The sequence below is a fragment of the Capsicum annuum genome, chromosome 11 (assembly GCF_002878395.1).
Source record: "Capsicum annuum cultivar UCD-10X-F1 chromosome 11, UCD10Xv1.1, whole genome shotgun sequence".
NCBI classification, from domain to species: domain Eukaryota; kingdom Viridiplantae; phylum Streptophyta; class Magnoliopsida; order Solanales; family Solanaceae; genus Capsicum; species Capsicum annuum.
In genome coordinates, this window is record NC_061121.1 from 192,303,202 (window position 1) to 192,315,746 (window position 12,545).

Consider the following 12,545-nt stretch of genomic DNA (forward strand, 5'->3'; position numbering starts at 1 on the left):
TACATTCACAGTGATCATTGAGGAGAATTTGAAAATAAGGCATTTGAAGAATATTGTGCCTAAAATGGATACTCTCAAAAATTCTCTTCACCACGATCTCCCCAATAAAATGGTGTAGTTGAATAAAAGTACCGTTCCCTACAGGAAATCGCCAGAACACTACTGTTAGAACATAATCTCTTAGACTACTTTTGGGCAAAAGCAATTAGCATAGCATGTCATATCATCAACAGGTTTTTGATCAAACTTATTTTGAAGAAAAGACCTTATGAACTCCGGAAAGTAAAGAAGCCCAACATCAGCTACTTTCACTGCTTTGGCTGCAAATGTTTTCTTCATAATAATGGTAAGAATACCCTAGGAAAGTTTGATCCATGAAGTGACGAAGGTATTTTTCTTAGGTACTTTCCCACTAGTCATGCTTATAGGGCTTTTAATAATAGAACTCTGGTTGTTGAGGAATCTATGCACATTGTATTTGATGAATCTTACCACCGCACTACGAGTATAAGTGTTGATTAAGAACAAGTAAGTAATGTATAAAATAAAGAAGATTTCAGCACAACTCCAGAGCCCTCTCAAGACAAGTTGACTACACCCTCAGCAGAGTCGACTCCTACAACAGAAATAAAGAGTCCAAGCATTCCAAAAGAGTTGAAGAAGGATGGAAGCCATCCAAATAAACTCATCATCGAAAATCCCAAAAAAGTGTAAACCAGAGCATCATTAAGGAGACAAGCATCTGTTGCCCTCTTGTCCCAAATCAAATTAAATAAAAATGATGAAGCTCTCAATAATGAGTCATGGGTTGAAGATATGAAGGAAGAACTAGAACAATTTGAACAAAATCAAGTTTGGACACTAGTTTAAAGACCAAGAAATTGCTCAGTAATTGGAACCAGATGGGTCTACAGAAATAAGGTAAATAAAGAAGGTATAGTTATCAAAAATAAGTCTAGGCTTGTATCTCAAAGCTACTCTCAGCAGGAAGGTATTTATTATGAAGAAACCTTTGCCCTTGTGGCTAGTTTAGAGTCAATATGAATTTTACTAGCTTTTGCTGCATTCAAATATTTTAAATTATGTTAAATGGATGTATACAGTGCTTTATTAAATGGCTTTATTCATGAGGAAGTTTTTGTAAAACAACCTCCTGGATTTGAAGATCCTTTATTTGCAAATCATATTTTCAAGTTATCAAAAGCACTCTACGGCCTCAAGAAAGCTTTAAAAGCTTGGTATGAGAGAATGAGTACTTTATACTAAATAACAATTTCCAAAGAGGTAAAATTGACACAAATTTGTTCATTCTAAAGGTCGATTCAAATCTCCTCATTGTCCAAGTTTACGTTGACGATATTATTTTTGGTAGTTCTAACCTCTCTATGTGTGAGAATTTTGCTAATTTGATGAAAGAAGAATTCAAAATGAGTCTTATGAGAGAACTCACTTTATTTCTGGGACTACAAATCTAGAAAACTCCCACGGGCACCTTCATAAGTCAGGCTAAATACATGAAAGAACTCACTAAAAAGTTTAGCATGGAAAAGGGAAAGGCCTATGGAACACCCATGAGTCCATTCACAAGAATTGATTCAGATTTGGACGAAAAGAATGTTGACAAAAAATGTACCGTGGGATGATCGGATCTCTATTTTACTTAACTACAAGTCTGCCAGATACTATGTTCAGCGTATATAAATGCACCAGATTCCAGTCGAATCCTGAGGAATCTCATCTCACCACTATCAAATGAGTCATCCGATATCTAATAGGAACACAAGACCTCGATCTATGGTATCCCTACTCTTCTTATTTTAATTTAATTAGATATTCAGATGCTGATTTTGCAGAAGATATAACTGATAGAAAGAGCACCAGTAGAACATATCAAATTCTTAGTTATGCTCTTATCTCTTGGAAAAATAAGAAATAGACTTCCATCACTCTCTCAACCACAGAATCTGAATACATAGCTATCAGAAGGTGTGACACTCAAATTCTTTGGATTATGCATCTGTTTCTTAACTTCAACTTAGCTTTTGAATTTACTCCTATTATGTATGATAACACTAGTGCCATTAGCCTATCTAAGTACACTGAGCATCACTCTAGGAATAAATATATTGATATCAAGCATCATTTTATCCAAGATCATGTTGAAAATGGTTACTTTTGCCTAAACTTAGTTGACTTTGAAAATCAACTAGAAAATATCTTTATAAAACCTCTGCCAAAGAAAGAATTTACTTTTTATGAAAAATGCTTGGTATCATAAGTATTCATGACATTTAAAAACCTTTTATCTGTGCATTTCACTGCCTGCTTATTACCTGTGTAGTATTTTTTAACTATGTCAAAGGGGGAGAAGGACATAAATATCAGAATAGCCTACCAGTCAAGGGTAGTAGAACAAGCTCAAATGTCAGCTAATACTTATACAAGTCAAGAGGAGTAAGCTGACAAATAGGGAAGTTAACTGATGTTTACTCTTATTGTCATTATCAAAAAGGGGGGAGATTATTGACATCCCAAGTTTATGTTTTAATAATAACAAACTCACAAGTGTATCTCTATAGCTGGTAATAATGGAAAGCTAAAGGAAGTCGGCTTTAAAAATAGAAGAAAATCAAGAATGGAAAGATATCCACCATATCCAAGTAGCATCCAATTAAAATCAATCATGAGAAGACAAACGAAAGGAGCATCATAGTCCTAAATATTATGAAAAATCATGACATAATGATACAGAGGACCTCGGCATAGCAAGCAGATCAATCAAGTATTACAAAAATAGAAGAAGGATCAACCCTTCTAAAATGATGGTTGCAATCCCTAGATTTACGACAGAACGAATCAATCAAGAAGATATTACAAGTACATCGGCAAGGTATCAAAATCAAAAGGGAAATATAGATTATAGACATATCTGATATGGACGTTATTCAAAGTTGTATATGTATATATCCGATATGGACATTATACACGGCTACATCCTTCAATTAAAGAATCAATTCATATCCTTGATTGTGAAGAAATCCTTTGGGTTTCCTTATGAAGGGTAGTAGCCGAAGACTATAAAAGGAAAAGACCAAAGACAAACATTTTTCATGCAACTTCAAAAGAAAATTCAAAGTGTCTCATTCTTAGTCTCACAAAGATTTGTAACATTAGTTTATAATTGTTATATAAAGAGTAGGATTGAGTCATCTTTGTAACATTAACTAAAGTTGTGTCACAAGATCTAAAGAGAAAAATAAGTCTTGAGAACTTGTTTTCTGTCATTGTACTCAAATCAAACCTTCAATGATCTAAATAAAACTTGAAACCCAAAGGGATTGGACGTAGGCATTGGATTGGTATGCCAAACCAGGATAAATCTTTGTGTTGTTTACTTTATGCTTTATTATTTACAGGCTTAACTATTTAAGTTTAATTTATTTATAAAGTGTTTTGATCTTCAGGTGAGTAGACTTTGAGGATTCAGTAGTTGAGTCACAGAAGAAAATTTCAATTCACCCCCTCTTGAATTTCATCATGGTGGATCCACAAAAAGTTAAAGAGATTAAGACGTGGCCTAGACCCATGACTCCAATCAATATTTGGAGCTTCTTAGGTTTATCCGGGTATTATAAGAGGTTTGTATGGAGTTTCTCTTTAATTATTTCCTCGTTGACTAAGTTAACTCAGAAAAAGCTAAAGTTTTTATGGTTCGATACTTGTGAGGGTAGTTTTGAGATGTTGAAGGATATGTTGAATTCTGTTTTGATCTTAACCCTACCTGAGGGTACTGATGGTTTTTTTATCTATTATGATGCATCCCATGTGGGACTGGGATGTGTGTTGATGTAGCATGTTATGGTTTTGACCTATGCTTCTAGGCAGCTCAAAGTTCACAAGAAGAATTACCCGACGCATGACTTTAAATTATTGGTTATGGTTTTTTTCTTGAAGATTTGACATTGATATTTGTTTGGGGTTCATGTGGATATCTTTTTAGACCATAAGATCTTGTCGTATATATTAACGCAGAAGGAGTTGAATCTCAAGTAAAGAAGATGGCTTGAGTTACTCAAGGACTATAACACGAGTCTTCATTATTATCTAGGTAAAGCTAATGTTATTGTGATACTCTTTTTAAGTTGTCTAAGGATGGAGATGTGATTGTTCAGGAGTTGGTAAAGTTATCTCTTAGTTCTGAGGTAAGGGAGAAGTAAGTTTTGGATCCTATCTTGATGCATATTAAGGATGATGTGGTTCAGCAGAGAGTTATGGCTTTTGAGATTAGTGATGATAGTATATTGAGGTACCAAGGTAGGTTGTGTGTTCATGATATTAATAGACTATAAGAAAAGATCTTAGATGAGGCTCATGAGTCGAGGTATATAGTTCATCCTGGTTCAGTGAAGATGTATTACAATTTGAAAGAGATTTATTAGTGGAATAACATGAAGAGAGATATGGCCAATTTTATGTTTAAGTGCATGGTTTGTCAACAAGTGAAAATGGAGCACTTGAGGCCTGATGGATTATCTCAAGAGATTGATTTGCCTGTGTGGAAATGGGAGGTGAATAATATATACTTCATTAAAGGTCTTTTGCAGTTTCGTAATCATTTTGATTCTATTTGGGTCACCATTGATAGGATGACTAAATCTGCTCATTTCTTGCTAGTGAGGACAAACTACCATGGAGAGAATTATGCATAGTTATTTATTCAAGAGATTATCAACTTGCATGGTGCACTTATCTCTATTATATTAGACCAATTATGTAGTTCTCTTCTTATTTTTGGTGTTCATTTTAGAGAGGTTTGGGGACTAAGGTGAACCTTATCATAACTTTTCAGCCTCATATATATGGACAAGTGAAGAGGATTATTCAGACCTTGAAAGATATTCTAAGGGCCCGTGTGATTGATTTTTGAGGTAGTTGAGTGGATCAGTTGCCTCTCATCGAGTTTGCATATAATAATAGTTATCACTTGAGTATTCAGATGGCTTTTTTTGAGGATATTTATGGTAGGAGGTATAGGTCTCCTATTGGGTGGTTTGAAGTCGGTGAAACTAGGCTGTTTGGTCCTCACATGATTCATCAATCTATGGAGAAAGTCAAGGTAATTAGGGATAGGCTTAAGACTTCTTAGAGTCATCAAAATTCCTATGTGAACGTGAGGTAAAGCGAGTTGGAGTTTAACGTGGGTGATTGAGTGTTCTTGAAGGTATCTTCTATGAAGGGAGTGATGAGAAGTGGGAAGAATGGGAAGCTCAGTCCCTGTTATGATGTCCCATACTTGATCTTGAGAAAAGTTGGGAATGTCACTTACGATCTAGAATTGACTGCAAGTTTAGATTCTATTCACCTCGTGTTTCATGTAATAATCTTAAAGAAGTGTGTGGGAATGTTAAACAAATATGTGGGTGATCCTTCATTGGTTATTCCTATTGAGAGTATTGGCATGATGGATTCCTTCATTTTATTTTTGACTCGTTCGTGTTTGAAACATTGATTTTTGACTTAAATTGTGTTTAGGTATGTTAATTGGATTTCTCGAAAGAGTTTCAGAATTTTTGAAAGAGGTTTGGGGATATTTTGGAATTCCAAGGCAGTAAGCCTCCATATTTATAGCGTGCCATAAAGGTTACCCTCTGTGATATTAGCATGGAATGGAAGTAGTGTGCCTCCGTGATATCATCCTATCATGAAAGATAATCTCTATGATAAGCAGCATGGCACAGAGGTTAGCCTCTGCAATAAGGCTGTGTTATGCCGAGGTATAAAGATCATGCAGTTTATGCTTTATCCACTTGGGTGTGGGGATTTTGGTTCCTTTCACCCATGTACGACCTTTAAACATAAAAAATTTTATTCTCATTAGTTTTTCAAAAATCAATTGTTCTCTTTCACTCTCAAACTCAAAACCCAAGAAAAGCTTAAGGATTTAACTGTGCATTCATCTTCTGGTTTCCAATCTTCAAATTGCTTTCAAATTCTTGTATATCTAAGGCATGTATCTCTTCCCTAAAATTTGTTTTTTCTAATAGCATGTATTTACAATTATATCATGTGATTTCATTGACGATTTGAATATGGGTTGAGGGCTTTTAAGCATTATTGAATAATTGTTTTTCCCATGGCTTTGTGAATTATTCATGATTTGAATTGATAGTCTTGAACTAATTGGGGTGCATAGGCATGGTTAATTAGAATGCGGGTCATGGATTCCCCTAACGTTGATAATTTTGCTATTGGAATTGGTATAACCTCAACCCAATCTTGTGAAACTTGCTTTGAACATGAGAATATTGAACTACTTTTGTAACCATTACATGATATAAAAAGCTATTGAGACAAACAATTTTCAAATTAAACCTTGGGGGTCGTGAATTCCTACAAACTAATGGAAAATTGAACCTAGGGGTCATAGATTCCCTTTGTGGATGAATGATTAGAACTTATGGGGTCGTGGATTCCCCAAAGTGATGATAATTGAAATGACATGATGATATTAGCTTGCAAACATAATTGGTATGATTATACTAACGGTATGTGCCTTAATGGATGATTATGATTCAATAAATAGGAATGTATAAATGTTTTAATTGGGATTAAATGGGGTTGTGTTGCTAACCATGAAGGTGGAGGTCCAGAAGGATTGATACTAGAAACTCATATTTTCCGAAGCGAGGGTTGGTCTTGATGACCGTGTGCTTGTATCACACACTATATATATGTGTCATGGATGGCGAAGGGTCTTGGATTCCCCAGCCTTCTATAACATCTACGGTTCATGTGGCTAACACATACTGAGGCCTATCCAGCAAGGGTACTAGACCCATATAGCCCGTGAGTGTCTTTATGACGGTTAAGCTTAGACTTATATTTTACTCTCATGCTAAACCTTATTTCCTATCCCAGAATGTTTACACAGACACACAAATATATATGTATATATGTGTATATGTATATGTGTATGTATGTATGTATTTATGTATACAAATGTGTGCATTTGCTTTGAATGATTTTGAACTGACTTGATCATGGCATTTCTTCATTCCTTCCTAAAGTTACATGCTAGTGATCACCCGACTAATCGTCTCCGGACGTTGTATCCCCACGTGATGCAGGTGTCGGAGCCACTTCTGCTTTTCTTGTGTAGTGATAGGTGATTCTTGGATTGTTCGTGAGTCAGCTTGAAGTGGTGAGCCTCCTTCTTCCAGAAGGCCTGTTATTTCTTGGTTTAGTTTATACATAAAATGTTTCTTTGTTTTTTTTGGCTATTGTCGGGTGCATGTCTCAACTTAGGTTGTTCTTTGAATACTAGAGGCTTTGTGGGTTACTATGGATTGGGGCGTTGCTATGAAATCTTAGAACCTGGTTTTGGTTTATCCATCTTTCTTATATTTATTGGATTTCTTCCACTATTATTAGATGTATTGTGTTTTGATTGACTAGGCGAAAAGGGTAGTCTTTGGTCCTCAATGGAATTGAAATATCCGTCATGGCCAGGCCCTGGTTTGGATCGTGACATTTACAGTCAAACAAACACCTATAACTTATTTTGAACCACAAGTTTCAAAAGACTTCATTTATTTCTTAAACCCCGTGTCAATTCAAACCAACTCAGATAAATTAGGATGAAGGGAGTGTAAAGTTTAATATATACTTCTCAACTAATGTGAAGTATTTAAAATGGGTATAAAGTTTTAAACATTGTTACCATTTATGTTTTTAATTATATTATATGTTATCTGTTGTTATAAGTCATCTCATTAGGAATGAATAGACTTTTATGATTATTGTTACTAAGTGCGTAAATTTCAAATTAGTTTCAGATTTAATAAAAAAAGTTATGACATATAATTAAACAATTAGAATAGAATATTATAGATCAAACTGTAATTGTATAAAAAAAATTATATATAGGAAATGAATTTCAGAGAATGATGATGAAAATAATATACATACACAATTTATTTCAAGAAAAACTATATTTTACATAGAATACAAACATATAAAACGTCTATATTTTAACTAGTCGTGAATACATCAACATCTTGTTCCGTATGCACCCACCTAATGTTGTATAAGTTATACATAGTTTAAATACATGAATAACTCTTTTCTTATCAGCACTAATGCCCCCTAACATGTTATAGATTTATAATCATCTAAAATATCTAAAATTTAAGGTGCATAAAACTGATATCTTTTTATATACATTTATCTTAATTAACACTTGATACACATGCAATGCACGTACATTAATCTATTATATTAAAAGTGTGAAGGGCCTTAGAAATATTATTTGAACTTTTTGTCTTTCATTAAAAGTCTTTACTTTAGAAAAAAATCATCTTTTCACTATTTTTCTAATATTTAAGAGTTGAAAAATAATTAAATATATATTTATGGTAAAATCTTTCCTTATTAGAAGACATCAAAATTAATGACAACTAATACTTTTTCATTAGTTTAAGAATTCTAAAGCAACTAAACTTGATTTTAAGAAGATTTAAAAAATCTAAAAATAAATATAAAAGCATTAGAATAAGAAAAATTTATCAATTAAATATATTTAAGGTAAAATATTTTCTTATTAGAAGTCATCAAAATTAATGACAACTAATTATTTTATTAGTTTAATAATTCTAAATCAACTAAATTTGATTTTATAGATATTTGAAAATTTTAGAAATAGATATAAAAGAATTAGAATAAGAAAAATTCAAGAAGTACCACCACCACCAACAACAACAACAAAAAACCCAGTATATTTCCACATAGTGGGGTCCGGAGAGGGTAGTATATACACAGTTCATACCACTACCACCGAAGAAGTAGAGAGGTTGTTTCTAATAGACCCTGGCTCAGGAAACAATGATAGTAAATACACTCGTCATATAGCAAGAAACAAGATATAATAACAGAGATGCAACACACACAAGGAAATACTATATACGAACAAACCAAAGGCATACACCTCCCCCCAACTCACCTAACTAGAAGCTCCAACCTATGTACAAAGTCCTACGACTACTAGACACGCTACCCCAACCTATGCTTACACTAAAATATATGTTTATGTTCACATTATTATATTAAGTGTGAAGGAATTTTAAAAAGTGACTTGAAATTTTTGCACTTCATTAAATATCATAACATTAGATAAAATCATTTAATTTTAAATAATCAAACGTTCTACTTGCAATTAAACTAGTTATCTGAATAGTCCTTACCTCTTTGGAAGAGAATTTAAGTGTTTTTTAAGTATTTCCTTCTTCTATCCGTATTCATTTAGATAGAAAGCTTTGGTTGTTGTGTGTTGGCTCGGTGAAATAGAATTAGAAAAGAACAATAAACAAGTTTCCATTTTCCTTGCAAGGAAAGCTCCCATAAAGCTTAGTATTACACCAACTTTACATTAGTTGACCATCAATGCCTTTAACACACTTATAAAGCTAGTTTAATTTCACGTACTCCACACGTACAATCTTTGATTATTTGAAATTAAATGATTTTGTCTATTGCAGCAATTTTTAATAAAGTGTAAAAAGTTCAAATCACTTTTCAAGATTCATCACACTTTAATATAATAATGTAAATATAAGCAAATATTTTTAATGTAAGCAGGTTATATTTTACATTAGAGTCATCGCTTCTGTGTTGCCATGCAGTACTTCTTTCTTTTGCATAGGATAAGAGAGACGCATCAATTTGAACCATATTTGTGGTATGATTATTATTTTTATTTTTTCTATATTTACAATCTTTCCGTATTTTAAAAGTCAAATCTTTATAAAATCATCGATTACATACTTCTTACGTACTAAAAACTTTCAAAAATTTAATAATTCTTAATTTGTTTTGTAGCACTTTTATATTTATTTTTAGATTTTTTAAATCTTCTTAAAAATAAATTTAGTTGATTAAAATTTTATTCTAATGAAAAAGTATTAATTGTCATTAATTCTGATCACTTCTAATAACGAAAGGTTTACTATAAATATTTAATTAATTTTTAACTCTTAAATATTAAAAAATAGTGAAAAGGATGATTTTGTCTAAAAAAAAGACTTTTAAACAAGGACAAAAAGTTCAAACAACATTTATAAGACCCTTCACACTTTTAATATATTAGGATTAGGATTAGAGATAAAGATTAGAGACTAGAGACTAGAGATAAGATACATGGACTTAAGGGTATCAAATGAGCGGGTTGGGATGAAATTAAAAATGGTAAAATGAGTTGAATTAGAAATCGGACTGGGTCATGACCGAACCAAATTTACTTGGAATAACTACATGGCTTGGCAAACATAAGCTCCTAATTACTCTATTTAGCCAAAGTTTCAATTAGTTACAATCCAAAACATCTCTTGTCAATTAAATACAATTTATAGTGTACTCCTTTATTTTCTCTCTTTCTCTGTCTTCTCTTTCTTTTTCTTATTTTTTTCTTTTCCGGATTTTATTCATTTTTTTTTTGTTTTCTCTTTCTTTTTTCCTTTTTTTCTCTTTTCCATTTTTTAAATCAAAAGACACAAATATGGGTCGTTTTATCAATTAACCAAATGAATAATCTTTACAATGGCCCTTACTCAAATGAATGAACAACCCAAAATGAAATATTCGAGAAATAACAAAACAATCTGCTATTGTACAAATTAGAAAAGTGGAAGAGGCTTCTAGAGTCTCATCTGGTGTCTCTTCGATTGCCTCTCCAGAAACTCGCTTCTCGATTTCAAGCTTCATTTTTAACATGACCTCCCTTCAAATCCATTCTTTATGATATTTTGCTTATCTCCAGCTATTGGTACCAACAAGGATGAGTTCTCAAATTTGTCACTCAATGGGTTGAATCCCAATGGGATTAATACCACCATTTGAGCTGGATATATGAACTCATCCATGTAGTACTTATATTGGAGTAGTAAATTCTAGTTTCTTTATGAAATTAATTTCATTCATGTACTTTGTAACTCCTTTTACAAACCACCTTCTAATGATGAAGTGTAGCTGAAGAAGGCCACCTAAAAAACCAAATTTTTGATTCACAACTCATTGTCCTAATATGAACTATTTGAGTTTGAGGCGCTTTCACAAAAGACACTCTAATTCTCACAAATTTCATGAAAACCTACTCAATGAAGCCTTCTTCGACTCAAAGTTGTCAAACCAGGTGAGCTAAACATCAATTTTTGGTATTTTGTTTTCTTTAACTAATATAATTACTCCTTGTTCATGGTATGTATCTGCTTGAGGGATTACCCAATTGTCCATTTGACTAGGTATCCAATTTTTCACTTATTACAACTTACAACCAATCTATTACTGTAAGGTTAATTCCCACGTTTGATAATTTTTCATATTCTCCAATATTCAGTAGAATGAGCATAATTAAAGAGTAATGCCACTACATAAACTTCAGAGAAAAAAATAATTATCTTACCCAACTTTTTCTGCAGATTATTTGTTGCATTGTTGTTTGTTACCTTGATGTGGTGTTGTTTCCTGCTTATTTGATTGCTCTCATCTTTTCATTGGTTTTTGACACCTATGATCTCTATTTCGAATCTTTGTTAGTTTGAAATTAGGTATTTTTATTTTTTCCTTCTGAATAATGTTTTTTGCTTCATTAGGTACCTCATGCATTGTAGAATATGTTAGCCTGTTTGTACCTGCAAAATAGAAAATTTGATTAGTGAAAAATTCTGCCAACTTGTAGCCTTCTTTGAGTGTATGCTCCATCATAACCTCCTTTAATTCTTTTCACTTCAATAGCAATAGACCAAGACACTTCCTAGTGCCCACCTAATTTATTTTTAATAGTAAAAGAATCGATTTCTAGGGTCACTGGAATAAAATTGTGTGCAACACAATGCTCTAGACCTAATCTTAGTGCCACCACTTTTGCAATAAGATTAGAACCATCAAATAATCTTCTAGCCTCTAAATATACAAATTTCATTCTCCATTCCTTATACAAAAAACTCCAGCACTAGGGACTGGATTTTCTTTGGAAGCACCATCAGAGTTACATTTGAAGGATCCCACAGAAGGAGGGTTCCACATCACCATCTTACTTATTAAAAATGAATTATAATCCTCAAAAAGCTTTACTATAATAGGCCATGATAATGGTAAATCTCTCATCCAAGGGAAATTATATCTAGCCAATATATACAAGTTTCTGTTTATCTCCATTTTCATTCCTAAATAAGACATTTTGCCTCCATGGTTAATAGTGTTCCTTCTCTTCCATACCTGCCAAATTATAAACAAAAGTACAACATTAAGAAGAGCCTTGTGCTTTGGTGGTCTGTCAGCCTTTCATAATTTGTATACTAAATCCCTAAGTTGCATAAAAGGGCCTACAATTCTTGCTGTTGCTGCAAATCTGTACCACAATTCATTAGAAATAGAACATTTGACAAATAAATGTTCCATGGTTTCTGCACATTTTCATCACAATATATACAAGGCATATCTTCACATACTCGTAACTTGACTAGAATCTCTCCTAATGAATTCTCTTTTTCCAT

At 32.8% G+C, this 12,545-nt stretch overlaps 1 protein-coding gene across 8 annotated transcripts in view; it reads left to right on the forward strand.

The window, feature by feature from the left end:
• The first annotated feature begins 10,436 nt into the window (after positions 1-10,436).
• LOC107847471 overlaps positions 10,437-12,545 on the forward strand; it is a 71,794-nt gene continuing 69,685 nt past the window's right edge. For 7 of the 8 annotated variants that reach the window (XR_007046964.1, XR_001667521.2, XR_007046965.1 and 4 more), the window contains exon 1: positions 10,591-11,182. Coding sequence is in view for 2 of the 8 variants with exons in the window: in XM_047399173.1 (XP_047255129.1) it covers positions 11,133-11,182 (50 nt within the window). In the remaining 6 variants the exon portion in view is untranslated. Of the gene's footprint in view, positions 11,183-12,545 lie in introns of all 8 variants that reach the window. The other variant, XR_001667522.2, reaches the window with a different exon arrangement.